Source organism: Onychostruthus taczanowskii, unplaced genomic scaffold, assembly GCF_017590055.1.
Source record: "Onychostruthus taczanowskii isolate IOZ18803 unplaced genomic scaffold, ASM1759005v1 scaffold70, whole genome shotgun sequence".
Classification (NCBI taxonomy): domain Eukaryota; kingdom Metazoa; phylum Chordata; class Aves; order Passeriformes; family Passeridae; genus Onychostruthus; species Onychostruthus taczanowskii.
The window spans coordinates 1054188-1070226 of record NW_024504787.1 but is presented as its reverse complement, the minus strand read 5'-3'; the positions used below and the strand labels follow the sequence as shown (position 1 = coordinate 1070226).

Here is a 16039-nt window from a genome sequence, read left to right as displayed (position 1 = left end):
TTTTTACATTCCTAGTGCTGTGCACAAGCTCCTTGCTGGATGTGTTGATGACATGAGACTCTCTCCTACAGAACCTGGCTCACCACAGGCTGCCTGTTTTTTGGCAGGGGAAGTTTACTGCCCTCTTTGATAACTGCTGAGTTAAAAAACACCCAGCCCTACAGGCAAAATAAAAAAACCCAAACAAATAAAAATCTGTTTTTCTCTACTTGGCCTCTGGGATTTTGTGTCAGCACAACCATCTTCATGGCTCTCCTGGCACAAGGAATCTGCAGGCTGGCAGCTCCCAGCCAGATTGAGAACTTTGTACTTTTTCCTGAGGCTACCAGCCTGGCCATGTGCCCAAATTAACTCTGCTGCTGTCAGTTTGTCCTTCCACCACAGCCACCCCCAGCCTCAGGCTCTGCCTGCCTGTTGGCTTTTTCTTACTTTTAATCACAGCTGTGCTTTAGGCAGGCGTGACACGCTCACAGCTCGGGTCTCCTGGGCCAGCAGCCACTGCTCTGCTAACACCCATAGGCACCTCCTTGAAATCCAGTTTGCAACAAATTGGGCTGCTGCTGTAGCTCCCCTGGGGTTTGGATTTTGCCACGAGCGCTCCTCCCTGTGCAATGCACAGCTGTGGATGTGTTTTCAAGCACTGCCATGCAGCTAACACCCAGCACAGAGCTGACCCCACTCACTGTTCCCATGTCCCTGGTGAGCCTCAGACACGCTGTCTACACTCTGCACCAGGTTTTGTGAGGACATAAAGCAAACTCAAACCCAAAGCACTGATTCCTAGGAGGGCCTCTGTATCACTGAGGATCTCTGTAAGGCTGTGAGTGCTCTAAATTGTCAACCTGCCCGAAGCTCTTCAGCAGTGCCAGCTTCATCTCTCACGTGATCATCAGCCAAGTGTACAGATGGCACTTGCACCCAAGGAAGAAGTCAAAGGAAAAGCATTGGGAAAATGTCTTTTATTACAAAAGGAGTGAAATGAAGTCCCTCTCAACCCTCAAGCCACACTGTACAGGTTGGCCACTGCTAGTGATGCCCAATGGCATAAGGCAGCTATGGTTTGTGTGGTAACAATGGAAAGGGAAGGAAAAACATTATTTGGGGCAAAGGGGGTGATGTGGAATAAGGCAGGCTCCTACATTAGTCTCACATGCTCCCTTCGTGGCCTTCCCATAGCCACAAACATCTATTCCATCCATGTCCTTGCTGTCAGTGCCACCTGGGAAGGGGAACCATGGGGACAGTGGGGACAGTCAGAAGGACCTTCTGGTGAGCCAAAGGGAAGCTGAGAACAGGCTCCCCTTCCTCATCCCCCACAAACAGTCTTCAAGTGTCCTCTGGAAGCAGCACGGACTAGCAAATCCTCAGACTCAGTGTTGATAAACCTTTTTTGGGGTGAATGTCAGTAGAAATAGGGCCATGACCCTGAAGGTGTGTATGGTCCCCACTCCTGGGGGCTGACACAACATTGGGGTTCACCTGGACATGGCCTTTTCATGGCTGGCCCTAAGGCACAGCTAGTCTCTTTGCTATAAGGACCTAAGGGAGGACAATCCTCAGTCCAGTGGGATTGTCTGCCACCACTGCAAACACAAGAGTGAGGTTACTGCCAGCTTCTCCTTTTAAAACATACATAAAAGCTGCAGGCTGCAAGCTTTAAATAAAACAACAATCTCCACCCTGATTTCAGTGAAGACTTGGGTGAGAAAAGCCCCAAATCTCCCTGAACCACCAGCCCCACCAGCTTGGTACAGATGGACATAGTTAAACTTCTTTTTGTTTTCCAAAATTTTATCTCAATCAAGGTGATTCATGTTACAGTTCATACCAATTAGCAATTAGAAAAGTGGTTAAAAACAGACCCACCAGCATTACAGTCTGACAGAGGACAGCATGTACAAACACAAGCATCCAGAAAACCTGATTCACAACAGTGCAAGATTCAAAATTCAATCACATAAGCATCAGGTGTGAAAAGACTGAAACCTTGTCTGGGGCTTTTTCTTGGCTGAAACAAGCTAAACCCAGCTTTGGCCAGTGACCCATGGTGTAAATCAGAGAAATATCCCTAGCAGCAGTTCCCAAGGTATCTGTGCAGAGCTGCCGGTCTGCAAGGTCTGAGAGATCCTCAAGAACTGCAGTGCTACAGCATAGTGCTAGAAATAGTGGTTTTGGTAAAAAGTTGGATGGAAAGGCCTGTGAGACAGCTTAAGGCAGCACTGCTGAGCCTATACCCATCAGCTCATAGTCCTTTCAGCAGCTTTATCTTTCTTCTTGCTGGACCACTGAACAGCCATGTCCACTTGTGCCCTAATTACAGCATTTGGGAAAATAAGGATATTCTATAATCTTACCCATTCATTGATATAGTTAAATAAAATAAAATTATAACTTTGTAAATAAAATCCTTTCTTTTTCAAGGGAAGGGAAAGAAGACAGTGTGTCTCATGGAGAATTTTCTCCATGACCTTCCTGACAGTCCTGAAACCACTGCAAGGAGATTGAAGGCACTCATCTGGCTGCTCCCATCATTTTAACAGTAGAAGGATAATAACAGGAATGCTGTGTTTCTCTTCACACAGCCTCGTTCCTCATGAGTGATGCATATGGTGAGTGGCACAGAACCAGCGGGAGAGATGACTCATGGGAGAGTATCTCATGGTCATGCCAGGACCCTTCCCATGAAGTCCTGTGCCAGGGATCCCAATTCTGCACTGGCACCTGAGCTGTGCAACATCTCCACCTAACTGATGCCTTAAGTTTTAGCTTTCATATTTTCCAGATTCCGTACTGCACTAGTATATAACTCTGAACTTCATATAAAGTGTTAGCAAGTTCTCCTCGCCGTTTAGTTAGACAAAACAATCCTTTTCCAGCCTGAGAATCAAGGACACCATTGCAGCTTCAGGCCCAAAAAGTATAAACAGAGAATTGAGGAGAGCAATCTGGGAGGATGTGACTTCATAACCTGAAGCTGTAATTGGACAATTAACCCCAATATAGAAATGGACCAAAACTTAAAAAATGTGAAAACTCGTGACCCATCATCCATCTTGGGCGGAGCCACAGCCAGACCCTTGTACTGCCCAAAGTGCATCCTTTGAAGGCCTTTCTAATAAATAACTATTCCTGTAATACTGTCTAGCCTCTGTTCCAGGCAGCCTCTTAAGGCATCATAATGAGTCCCATGCCAAGGGATGACAAGCATTTCATGAGCAAAGGTTGAAAGGAAGAGCTGGAGACCCTCAAAGCACGGTCTTCATGCACTTCTAGGGCTGCAGAAGCTCCCTCCACACTTGGCCCTTCTTAAAGGCTTTGGCCAGACTCATCTCCTCACCTTCAACATCACCCTTGGCAAGCAAGGGCCAAGTCCTGCCAGTGCCCTGATGAGTGACACTGAGGTTCCAGGATTAATTCCTTGCCAGAGGGTGTCTGTAACTTGTAACATCACCAGTATCTGCACCAGTGGCAGAGAAGAAGCTTGAATCCTTCAGAATTAAAAACCTGAGAAACAAACAGGCTTCAGGAAACACTTGTGCTCCAGTTGGGCAGGGACCTGTAAGGCTCCCCTACATCTCATTTTGAGAGTAAATTAAACAGGGCAAATTCAGGTCTTAAGGGAGTCCATCAAACCAGACTTCCTCACTTCCTAACTACAAAAGCACTTCAGATTTTGCCCCTAACACTGAAATTTCTCCTCCTTCACCCCATCACAACCCTCAAGCTTAGTGCACCTCCTTTTCTGCCTCCTGAAAAGCTCTGTGGCTGGAGATGGGCTTTGAGAAAGATCCTCACTGGATAGGTACCCAGCCCTACCCAAAACATGTACCATCTCTCTGCATGGCCGACTTGTGCCAGAGCCATGCCCAGCCCAGACACAATTCCAGGAGAAACCCCACAGATGCTGAGCTGTCCTTGGCCAGCTGTAGCCTGGGCAAGATGCCCAACCCTTCCTAGCCATCACAATTCAATTCAATTCTGCAGAAGCTTATAAAAAATTCAGGGGTTGACACACGTTCCCATCTGGGACAGAGCTGGGAATTCTTGCATTCGGGAAGACTTCAATCCTGTTGGCCCTGCCTTGGGTCTCTGTAAATGCATTTTCCCATACAAAACCAAATGAAAAATCTGCCAAAGATGCAGCTGCTGGGGACTTGGGGTGCAGGATGACATCACCCCAAGTGCCCTCCACGAGCCTCTGACAGCAATCCCACCTCCAGCAACACCAACACTGCCTGAGAAAGCTCCCTGGGACTCTCCCAGGGAGAGAGGAGGGCTGACTCAGGAAAACCCCCAACGAAATCATCACCTCTAACTGTGACCTGAGATGGGCATTAGCTTAACTTCACATTAGATGAGAACTTTTCCGTGGGTGCAGTGAGAACAGCCGCTGGCACAGACCCATCAGTGAGCAGAGCGGGTGTTTTCCACCCCCAGGCTGTCGGCAAACGGCACTGTCAATCCACGACACGTGCCGCTCCCGGGAACCGGCTGTTCCCAGGGACGCGCCGCACCGAGTGTCTGAGGACAGCTTTGCTCCAGGCAGCCCTTCTGCCAGCAACAAATCTCATCTGTCCTTAAAAACCAAAAAGGATGGCATCAGCAGGATAATCATGTAACGAGGTGGGGTCATAAGTGCCTTAAAAAATGGGACATGCTGGTACAGGCGGTGCTGCTCAAGGAAAGGCAATGTTGACGCCCCGGGCAAAACACACAGGCAAGAGCCTTGTAGAGGAAGTCAAATGGGTGAGCAGGTGGGATGCAGCTGTCCCAGCAGGAAATAAGCAACCCATTCCGTTAAAACACGTGGACATCACTTGAGTGACCTGGCCTGCCTGGTACCCAGGAAAGCAGGAGCATGGGGCAACTGTTAGTCCAGTGCCATCCAGGCAAAAGGGGGAAAAATAGGTGTGTGTGTGTGTGTGTGTATATACATATATATATATCTATCTATGTAACTCTATTTTGCTTTATGCTCTTAAAAATATCCATTTGAATATATTTGCCATATTAAAAAACTAATGGCAGGCTGTGCTGTAGCAATCCTCCCACAGCACACACCCTTATACCCAGTGCCAGGTGCTCCCACAAGACTAGGAATGCTCCCACTGGCACTAAGCAACTTCCAGCTCTTGAAATCCTTGAGAACTGAAAAGGTACTGGGTTTACCAGATATCTGCAGACAGACTGACAACTCTGTTCTGACCTACACAGATAAATTGCTGCCTATTGTAATCCAATCAGAGCCTACCACCAGACCCAAATTAAAAAAATCAAGATCAATCCCCAAATAAAAAAAAAAATTATCCCCAAGAACAGTGAAGTTCTATTTAGTTCCCTTCCTCCACCCCGGTCTCAAATGAAATGTGCAATTAGAGTTATTATTTGTTAGAAAGTCCTAGGTAAGGCATGGTTATTCCAAAGCTGATTAAGAAGCCTGTTAGGAAACCCAGAGGAAATAGGCAACTTCGTCCAGGTCAACAGGATAGTCGGTGAGCAGCACTGGGGTCTTCTCAAACAGCTCCCCCTTGTAGCTGCGCCACTTGCCCGCGGGCAGGTAGACATCCCGCTCCTGCTTGCCCATCTCCAGCACAGGAGCCACCATGAGGGTGTCCCCGATGAGGAACTGGGAGTCGATGCGGTGAGTGGCCTCGTCGCGGGGCGAGATCCACCAGATGGGACGGATGATGGGGTCGCCCGTATCGGTGACCTCCCCCGCCAGCTCCAGCAGCAGCGGGGCCACCAGGGACTCGTGGAGCTGCGTGAACTTCTGTGCGATCTCCACCACCTCCTTGTCGTAGAGCCAGGGCGGGATGGAGAACTGCATGGAGGGCATGAAGGCCGACAGCTCCAGCCAGCGCACGTACAGCTCCCGGTTGGGGATCTCCACTGCACCATTGGTTTTATTGGGGAAAAAATTGCCCCCTATCATGTCAGCAGATATGAAGGGGTACCCCAGCATGCTGATGGTGAGGACGGTGGGGATGAGGGACTTGAGGCCGAGCTCGTAGCCCCAGACAGAGTCGCGGTCAATGATGCGGAAGAAGCAGGAGATGTTCTGTGACTGGTAGCCCACCCGCACCTCGGCCAGCTCGTAGAAGGGGATGGCCATCTCCGTGTAGCGCCGGGACCAGATGCTGGGGTCCGACAGCGGGCGGAAGGTGCTGAACTGCTTGGGCAGGTAGCTGGTCTCGCCCGCGTCAAACTTGAAGGATGAGATGCCGTACTTGTGCCGGAGCTGGCGCAGGTGGCTCTGGAACCAGTCACGGGCTGCTGGATTGGTGAAGTCCAGGATGGCCCCGATGCCGTTCCACCACTCCACCATGGCTGGCAGCCGCCCTGACGGCTCCTTGATGAACAGTTGACGCTCAATTCCCACACCAAAATTGGAGGAATTGTAGTTTATGAAAGGGTGAGTCCACAGAGTGACCTTAAACCCATCTTCCCTCAGCTTTGCAAACATCTCTGTTACATTGGGGAACTTGACAGGGTCGAAGTCAAAGTCTCCATAGGTTTGGGTGTACATGTCATCAATCTCAATGTGGCTGCAGTTAAAATGGTATTTTTTGATCTTTTCAGCAAACCGCAGGAGTTTATCTTGGTCAATATCATTCTTGTAGAGAGCCCATGTGGACCATATGGGGTATCGGAAGGCGTTCTCAGCAGGGATCTTGGAGGGTTTGTTGAAGTACCTGCGCACCATGTACTTGTGGATGGAGGTGATGTCGGAGCCCACGCAGACGCGGTAGCTGAGCTCGGGGAAGGGCTGCTGGCCCGGTGGGGGCTTGTAGGGCGAGTCCTTGTAGCGGGCCTGGAAGAAGAGGGCGCGCTCGGTGGCGTTGAAGCCCAGGTGGAAGGGCACGGAGTCGTTGATCTTGATGGCCGCCGCCTTGGAGGAGAGCCAGTAGCGCTCGAGGATGCCGCCAAAGCTGTCGCGGAAGGAGTAGACGTCGCTGGTCACGTAGGGCACGGGCTCCTGGTAGCCGGCCAGGCGGATGGGCCAGTGCTGGATGCTCATCTCTGAGCCCCCGTACCAGTGGGCGTCCTCCCAGAACATGGTGTGCTCCACGGCCGGGCCGGCCGCCAGCTCCTCCCAGCGCACGCGGTAGCACATCACCGTGTCCTTGGGCTTCACCGTCTGGATGAAGAAGTTGAGCGGCCCCCGGCTCGAGCGCGAGCAGCTCAGGATCTCGCCCTCCTTGGAGCACGACTCCAGGTCCAGGCTGCCCGAGCGGAAGGCCAGCCGGAACACCACCTCCCCGTGCTGGTTGCGGATGACAAAGCCGTCCGCCCGCAGGTCCATCAGCTCCGTCTTGAGCCGCTCCGCCTTCCTCAGGGACACCGTGTAGTAGCACCAGGCCACCACCGCAGCAATGAACAGCATGAGGCCCAGCAAGATGGCGCCCAGCATGGGCCTCAGCTCCTTGGAGGGCTTCTGCTTCACCGGTGTGAAGCTCTCTGGCAGGAAGGTGTACATGGTGCTGGACTTTCCTTAGAGCTTTCTCAGTGGAGTGGGAAGTAAGCACGCCTGGGGCTCTCAGGAGAAGACATCGGATTGTTAGGAGAGCTCCCACCTCCACCGCGTCCCAGAACACCCATCTCTGAAAAAGGAGAGGATATAAATAGTCTGAGAGAACCTCGGAATCAAGGGACAGCATGTCATCCACTTGCTCCCCCCGGCCTCCTCTGCCCATCTGTGACGTGCCAGGTGCTGTGTTCCAAGCGGCAGACATCATCTCCAATTACTCTGGGCAAGACAACACATGCAGATAACAGCCTGAGCCCTACACAGGGAACAACCTCAGGGCAACAAGGACTAAATCATTCCCATATTTAATGGTTTTTTGTTGTTGGGAAGACTTTCAGTGAGGCAGGAGTGGAGACTGAGTGGCAGTAGGAGGCTGAACAGGAGCCAGATCAGCCCACAGTGTCTTTAAGAGAAAGGGATAACTGAGAGCTATAAAAGACACCACATAATGAATTCCATGCAGCCAATCCTAATTTTAATCATACTGCCTCCCTGGCAGATTTAATTCATCTGCAGCAACATCCCCTTCTTGTCCCAAGCATGTCCCAACTGCTCCACTTGGGTGATGCTTTGCAGAGAAGGTGAGTAAATCCCTGCTTCTCTACAGCTCACAGAGAGCCAAACAGGGTTGGGGTACAAGTGGCTCATTTCTGGTTTTGGGGGGATGTGTAAGGAGTGCAGTGAGCAGCACAGAATGGCTAGCTCCTGCCATGTGCTCAGAGCTTTACAGCAGTTTCTGGGTGGAAAAGAACTTCCAGCTTTTCTGGAAGACAAACTAACCTTGTAGGAAGTGAGCAGTGGGCCCAAAGGGCCCTTCCTCCATCCAGCAAGGCTCCAGGCTGTGTTTCAGCTCCAGCCCACTCCCCGCCGCGTGGCCCCCGGGAAGTGGGCTGTGCCAAGAGCCTAATGGCTTTTCCTTGGCCACGGCCTGGCTGGGCTCTGCCAAGCATAACGCCCGGGATCCGGGGGAGAAAAGTAAATTAAGGACATGGGAGAGCAAGAAACAAACACAGCTGCAGGAGGAGCAGGGGAGGAAGAGGAGCTGCAAAGCTGCAGACCAGCTGCCTGATATCTGCCTGGTGCCAGCAAACACAGCCACCTCCTCCCCAAGCTCTGGGGCTGTAAACCTGCTGGCTGTGGGCAAACCAGAGGGAAAAACCCCTCTTTTCTGGGCACAAATGAAACCAGTTGCAGAAACTCCCTCTAATAAGGTTGGTTTTTTGCTTAACAAAAAGGAAGAAAAAGATCCAAAATGAATTACAGAACCCTCTCCCTGCCACATGCATGGCAATCCAGAACAAGTGGATCCTGTGCCTCAACAGATCTTTCTCCTCAAGAAAGGAAAAGTAAAGCAGAAAGAGGTCCTGAATGCCAGCTAAGCTTTGTTGCTCCACTACAGGGATGGCCATGCCTAATCCCACAGCAGCACGTGTGCACAGGCTCAACAAAACATTCTGTGTTTATATCCATCTTGAAGCACGTATTGGACAAGACCTTGCAGTTGGGGGAACATTTTGTGTGGCCAGATGGGTCATTCTACCCCTCCCCTGGGAGCCAGTAACTTTCTAGACAGCCAGTTGCTTTAAATGGGATTACAGAGGCATTAGGAAGTGATTAGCCTGAACAGGCGATAGGTTTAGTTAAACAACTTGTCCCACAGCCAACTCCCACAGAGCCCTCAGTTGCCAGCAGGGAGCTCAGTCACGGGATGGGGACAGCTCCAGCCACTCCAACTGTGTCACCCAGCGCTGGATCCTGACTCCCAGGAGGGCAATGGAGCTCTCATCCACTCGGTATTTGTGATGCAAGGCCTGCTGAGCCCAGCCAAAATTGGGCAATAAAGACAGGGAGGAGGTGGTGGTGGGATGAGGCTGTGTTTGGGATAAACCTTCATCCCTGCCTCAACTCTTCCTTGGCTTTAAGGTGAACTAGAAGCAGCACAGGGCTGTCCCAGGGATGGTGGGGCAGGAGGGTTTGCAGAAGCACCTTGGCCAAAACCAGCAAAGCTGAGTGAAGCCACAAAGCATAGGATGCTTCTGGAAATACAGACAGGCACTCTGAGCCCAAATGAGCCCTCATCCTCAACACTGGAAGGTTTTGGGATGCCAGAGAGAGAGGGACATGAAAATACCTGTGACTTTGGAGGCATGCCCGTGTCTCACTTGTGCCTTATCTAGGAACTGCAAAGCTCAAGGTGGGAAAAAATAGAATGCATCCCACACCAAGCAGGACTTGCAAAAGTAATTTTGAAAATTGTTTTGGAAAATATTTCTTTTTAAGCTTTCACATTTTGTTTACAAAAAAATGAGGGGGAAGTAGTGTTTTCTTTGCCAATTCTCATTCAGGGTTTTAAGCCCAAAAATTATGTGATACTGCTGCTGTGGCTCCATCTAAAATTGACAGCAGCTCCCAGGGCTTCAGGGAATTTCTGGATTTTTATCTCCCTTTCAGGAAGCTGGCTTATTATTTATGAACTTCTTCGAAGCTGCTCTATTTTTGGCTGTTTCTTTCTTTCCCTCCCCCCCACCATGGACTGGAGCTCATGGCACACATGAGGGAGCCATCACTGCCACTGTCAGTAGAGAATTAGTGTTTTTTAAGAAAGGTTTTGAGTCCCTTGGACACTGATCTGCCTCAGAGGGATGTGCAAGCTGGATGATTGAGCTGGTGGCTTTTAATCCTGCTCTGACTGCTGTGGCTGGGCCAGGGTCAAACCCCGTGGCTCCTGATGGACATTGCCCACTTGGACACCATCTCACCAAAGATGCTGAGAATGGTGTTTGCAGGCATCACCCAGAGCAGAGATGGGCCAAGGAGGTGTCCAAAAACAATCTTGGTCTCTGCCCTGTATTTTTTTGCCTCGTTAACAGAATGTACACTCTCCAGTGGGGGATTTGGCTCCATCCCAGGTGAGAGCTAAGTCTCCCAGGATCCCTGGAGATGCCTTCTGCCTGTCACTCACAAGCTGCAGCCCACAGAGGTGCCTGCTCATGCACTGCCTGTTTCAACAAATATTTTTTTTTTGTGTAATGCTAACTTGTTATTTTGCTTCAAGATGACATTGTGGTGACCTTTAACTCCTCAAAAAAAAACACAAAAAAAAGAAAATAAGAAGGGAGAGTGTCAAAGTCAAACAGCATGTTTGCAGCTTGCTGTGCCAGAGCTTCCCAGCTGACCCAAAACAAAGCTTTTCCTCTGTGTTCTGTGGAAGCAGTGAGTCGCCTTGCCTCATCTCGAGATGAAAGCAAAACATCTGAGCAGGACACACTTTATGGAGTAAAAATAAAAATCCATTTTTTGACCGCTTCTATTTTTACCAGCACCACTGCTAACCGCGGGCTGCGAGACCCACAGCACCACTAACCCCAGCCATGCTGCAATTAGGGCACTCATTTAAAGAGGGTCAATAACACACAACTGGTCCCTATTGCCCTGGCAGGGTCAGGTCTGAACCGTGCTGGGGGCCAAGCTCCTACCAGGGACACACACCCATTTCCCACACCAGGATGCCAGGAAACCCTCCCTCTTCCACTGCAAGGTGCTGCTGCCTCCTCCCCAAACATCTTGGCAAGAGTTGAGATCAGGAAATAGTACAGAAACACTGCAGATTTTACCAGGAGGCATCTCCAACCCCACACCAGAGCAGGGAATTAGGACAGCAAGTTAAGGGAGAAATGCCTTCTCTGCAAAAAAGCTGTGGGAGCAAAAAAGCCTCCACGTGCCCAGTCTGGAACTGCCTGCAGGGAACCTGCCCTGACAAAGGGACTTTGCACGCCTGATGGCAGGGGGAGAAACAAACCTTTCCTGGGGGTTTAATTTCCCTTGAAGGGCTCTGCAGCAGAGCACTGGAGTTCTCTGGAGGGCTTTTTGGAGTCAAATAGAGTGAAATCATTGCTCCTCCTGCTTGGTGCTGATGGGAGCAGGTGGGACGGGTGGGGGCACCGTGGTGACAACACTGGCACAGGGCACAGGGCTGCTCCTCACACACCCTGATTCCACATGGATCAGAGGCACTGATTCCCCCCTAATCCTGTGGATTCCCCCAAATACTAAGCTGGATCTCTCTGGGGGTATGGGTTTATCCCTGTTTATCCTCGGGGGGCATGTGTGTGGCACAGACAGCCAGCCCCTGAGCCAGGGCAGCAGCTCTGCCTTTGCAGGGACAGCGGGGAGAACACGGTGCCCCGAGGACCCCTCACCTTCACCGTCCTTGCTGTGGCCAGAGCAGGGATGGACACTGCCTGGCCTGGGAGGTTCCTGGACCTGCTGCGTTGGGGGGACCCTCTGCACCTCCTGCAAAGTGACAGGCCCTTGTTGTCAGGGCTGCTGCAAATTCCCCCCACAGCCGGCTGCTGGACACAGCCAGGCCCATGCTGGAGGCACCTCATCCCTCCGGGGCATGGTGCCCCAGTGCTTACCTGGCCACGGCTTCCTGGGGATCCCTGCCTGCCGCCTGGCTCCACCACAGATGTCTTTTTAAGCACATAAGAAAGGAACACCGCTACACCTCCACGTCCCCGGCAGCTGCATCCTCTCCGCGGCGCTCCGGTGCTCCGCGCTGGCCGCTCCGAGAGCAGCGGTGTCCGCGGGCAGAGGAGGGGAGCAGCACGGCACCGCCGTGTCCTCGGGCACCGTGACGGACCCGAGAGCAGCCAAGCCCCCGGCCGGGCTGTGCCGAGGCGAGCGGAGCCCGGCCAGGAGGAGCGGCCGCACACGGGCGCTGCTTCCACCAGCCTCGGCTCCCGGAGAGGGATCCGGGCTGGCATCGCACCGCCCTGCCCGGCGAGCGGGAAGGGCCGGCAAAGGCGCACCCCCTCCCGGCACTCACGGGAGAGCCACATCAGAAAGCAAAACGGAAAAAAAGACCAACGCAAAATCCAGCACAGGGTTTGGGGTGGTTTTTGTTTTCTCCCCCAAATCCTGTGATTTTAAGCAGAGTCATGATCCAAAGGAGTAATGAGGCTGACTGGTGTGAAAAGAAAAAAGCTGCCCCACAGCTGCTGGCTGGTTTGTAAGATAGGATTAAACAGGACTGGGCACTTGGAGGATAAACCCCAAATCCAAGGTGGCCATGTGAATAAAGAGCTCATCTGCAAAGTGCAGACAGACTGCCAGCACCTCACTCTGTCTGCAAGAGGAGTGGAAGCTGTGGCATTAGCTCTGCCCAGCCTTAAATACTTTCACCTTTATTACAGGAATCGTGACTTTGCAGCCCGGTTTTGTCCTTTAAAGTTTTCAGTGTCAAGTGATGCTCCAAACCCACTTAGTCACCTCATCCAGTGTTCAACCATGAATACAAAGCAGCCACTGGGATCCAATTCTGGCAGCAGACAACTTAGTATTTAACACCCCTGACAATTCCCCCTTTACAATATCCTCTTTCTTTGTTCTTCACCCCATGCTAATTATCAAGATGAGTTTAATAGGCTGGGTTTTCACTTTAACCCTGCACACAGCTCATGGTGCTTTTGTCTCATGACTAAATCATGACCAGAGGCTTTTGCTTTTCCCTGCCTGGAGGCACATCAGGGAGCCTGAATGTATCTGAGCCACAAAGATTTGTGGGGACTTTAAAACAAAGTGAGTCCTCCTGGTCCACTTGTATCAAAGCACATTGGACATGAGGGAGAGAAAGCTTCACGACTCTCCCTTTAAGAACCTGTCTCTGTCCACCTTGGAGGAGTCTCATGGGCTCTGGGGGAGCTGGAGGGAGGGAGCCTGGCTCTGAAATTGTGGTCTGTGGAGTAACCCTAAGCCCAGCAATCAGCTCCTCAGCACCTGCAGGGCCATCAGATCTTGTGCCCAACGGTGGCAAAAGCAGAACACCAAATACTGGTGCTATTAGCTTATTTCATTTGCCACTTTTGCCATTTAAGATATGCAGCCACGAAGATTTTGGTGTCTTTGCCACTGTCTGTCGGCTCCCAGCCCATCTCTGGCTGGCACCAGACGTGTGCCATCTACCACACCTTCACTCCAATAGCCTCTCCCCAGAGTGTGTGTCAATCTCACTGCTCATCTCTGTCCTCCCACCCCACAAGTGGGACCTAGTGCCCCATTTGGTCACACAGATTCTTTCTTCAAAGAGCTGACTCAGCCCTTTGGGAGCGCTCAGCATTTCGGACGCTGATGCAGGCTGAAACCTGAGCCCACCCCAACATCCAGTCACTACAACACGATATGGGGGAGAAATGGAAACCTAAGTACATCCCTCTGGCACAGCCCTGCTGATTTTCCAGCCATCGAGTCACCATGAAACTCCAGGCACTGGCAGCTCCAGAGAGCCATGGATGGCTCATGATGCTGGGCTGTTGACGCAAGTCCTGGAATTTACATCCATATCCACCAGTCAGTGATGCTGGACAACCTTGGCCCAAACGCAGTCACCAATCTCTTTAAGTGCTCCTTTGCAGCTCTTCCATGTGCAGATCCAGCCACGCAGACACAACTCTCAAGTGTCACTCTCCACTGGGCTGTAGGTGTCTGCTGTGCCAGGCATTTGCCCCTTGGACATCATGGGTATCCCAAGGTGGTAAGGGAGGAAAAGGAGAAGAAGCATTTGTGCTTTCTAACAGCTTTGGCTGCTCCTTACCATGGCCAGTGATAGCGGAGCTGTCCCAAGACCCAGTCCAAACCCAGCCCAGCACAGAGCACAATGAACTGCCTACACCCATCTGCAAAGTTTCCACTGCCAAGCATCTTATCAAGCGGCAAAAGTTGAAGGTACACTTTGCAAGTGGTGCCGGGGACGTGTCTCCCGGCTCCGTTCATCTTCTCTGGGCAGCCAGACTCCCCCCGGGCAGAGAACCCGCGCGGTCCCTGCACGGCGGGGTGCGCAGAGCTCGCTCCCCGAGCCCCGGGCAAAGCCCAGCACCTTCACCCCGCTCCCCGCGGGCCTTCCCGAGCCGTCGCCGATGCCGCAGCCCAGGGTCTGCGGGACGGGCACCCCTCCGCCCGCGCCCCCCGAGCCGAGCTGCGCCCCCGCCCCGAGCGCAGCCCCGGAGCCGCGCACTCACCGGCACCGCGGGGCCATGGCCGGCTCCGCCGCTCCGGGGGCTCCGGGCTCGGGGCTGAGCGCGGTTCCGGGGTTGGGCGCTGCCCGCCCCGCCCCGGCTCCCGCCCCGGACCGGCCCACGGACCGGCGCTCCCCGATGGGAGATGTAGTTCGGCCCGGGAGGGGCAGCTCCGGGGGCCGGACCTGCGGGGGATGCCCGGGGCTGCGTGGGGATGGGGGTGCCCCAGGGGCTGGGGGGATCGAGGTTTGGCAGGGCAGTGCCGGGATGCTTTTGGGTCGGGATGGGGTTTTCATGAGATGCTTAGGGACTGGGATGTGCTTTTCATGGAATGATTTGGGGCCGGGCCAGGTTTTTCAATGGGATGCTTTTAGGTCGGGGCATGCTTTTCATGAGATGGTTTTAGTCTGGGATGCGGCTTCATGGGGTTTCCCTGCTCCCAGGAGGACTGGAGTACTGCTTGGTGTGGGCACAGCATGGCAGGCTGCTCCCGCACGGGAGTGGGGGTCTCCAGAGAGCTTTGTGCTGAAGCATCCCCCCGCTGTGAGTACCACAGTGCCGTGGATTTATGATCAGCAGCACACATGGAGGGGCCCGGGTGGCGTTGCCCCCAGCACTGTGCTCTCAGATCATAGTCAGACAAGGGCATTTCACGCCTTCATTAATTATGTGCTGCTTTCAAAGTACCCCTCCTTATTTAGCCTGTGTCAGTGTTCAGTATCCCAGATGGATGGCAGCTCTTCCTGGACAACTTGCCAAAAGCAAGCACGTCCTCAGCAGCCCAGCATGAAGCTGACAAACACGGGTGTCAATGACAGCTTCTATTTTTGGCTGTGTTACTATGCTCCAAGAGTTTTCCCTTGCATGCTTGCTTGGTCTCCAGCTTGTGCGTGGTGGGAGGGCACCAGCCTGGAAGGGATGTTAAAGTGCCCACCAAACCAGGAGTCACTGAAGCTTCTCCACCCTTCCCAGGAACTTCCCCAGACCGTGGGAGGGGGTCTGAGGGGAACAATTGCCCTTCACCAGTGCCGTGGGGTAAAATAAGCCTCTGAGACAAATTAATGTACCCTAGCATTGCCATCTCAGTTGGTCATTTCCAGTGGATCTCCCTGCCTGCAAACACCGCTCTCTCTTGCATGGTCAATTCCCTAAAATTCTCATTACCAGACCCATGTCAGTTGAGGAAAATATTCCTGTTTCTCTGTGGAGAAGACCTTGAGAAACTTCTCTCTGAGACTCAGGCATAGAGACATTTATGGGGAATCCAGTGCTCCCTGTTTATTCCTGTTGTTGCTTGGTTTTAGCTTCTAAACTTAGGGATTTGAAGCCAATCACTAGTTTTCTGCAAAGTCTCACACCTAATTCTGGCCCACGGGGATTTGATGCAGCAGCAGAATGATGACTGTGCTGGCTAAACAGCATCTTTTCTGCCCTCTGCCCAGGGCTGAAAAAAGCTGCTTCAGCAACAGGGACATCCTACAGGTAAACACGTGGGGAT

General features: G+C 52.3%; 1 protein-coding gene across 6 annotated transcripts; it reads right to left on the bottom strand.

Moving 5' to 3' along the window:
• Nucleotides 1–944: 944 nt before the first annotated feature.
• Nucleotides 945–14614, bottom strand: LOC121345267 (myogenesis-regulating glycosidase-like). 6 transcript variants are annotated; one of them, XM_041421966.1, is made up of 4 exons: nt 11947–14521; nt 11728–11821; nt 8309–8467; nt 945–7601 (listed from the first exon to the last, which is right to left on the bottom strand). In XM_041421966.1, exon 4 carries the CDS (start codon nt 7475–7477, stop codon nt 5441–5443), a length of 2037 nt encoding a protein of 678 aa, XP_041277900.1. In that variant the 5' UTR covers nt 7478–7601; nt 8309–8467; nt 11728–11821; nt 11947–14521; the 3' UTR covers nt 945–5440. The 6 variants fall into 6 exon arrangements, with proteins under 6 accessions (XP_041277900.1, XP_041277902.1, XP_041277901.1 ...); XM_041421968.1 differs by lacking the exon at nt 8309–8467; XM_041421967.1 differs by lacking the exon at nt 11728–11821.
• Nucleotides 14615–16039: the final 1425 nt, after the last annotated feature.

Excerpts from the sequence above, each read along its gene's own strand:
- LOC121345267 (XM_041421964.1), bottom strand. The coding sequence starts at position 7,477 with ATGTACACCTTCCTGCCAGAGAGCTTCACACCGGTGAAGCAGAAGCCC.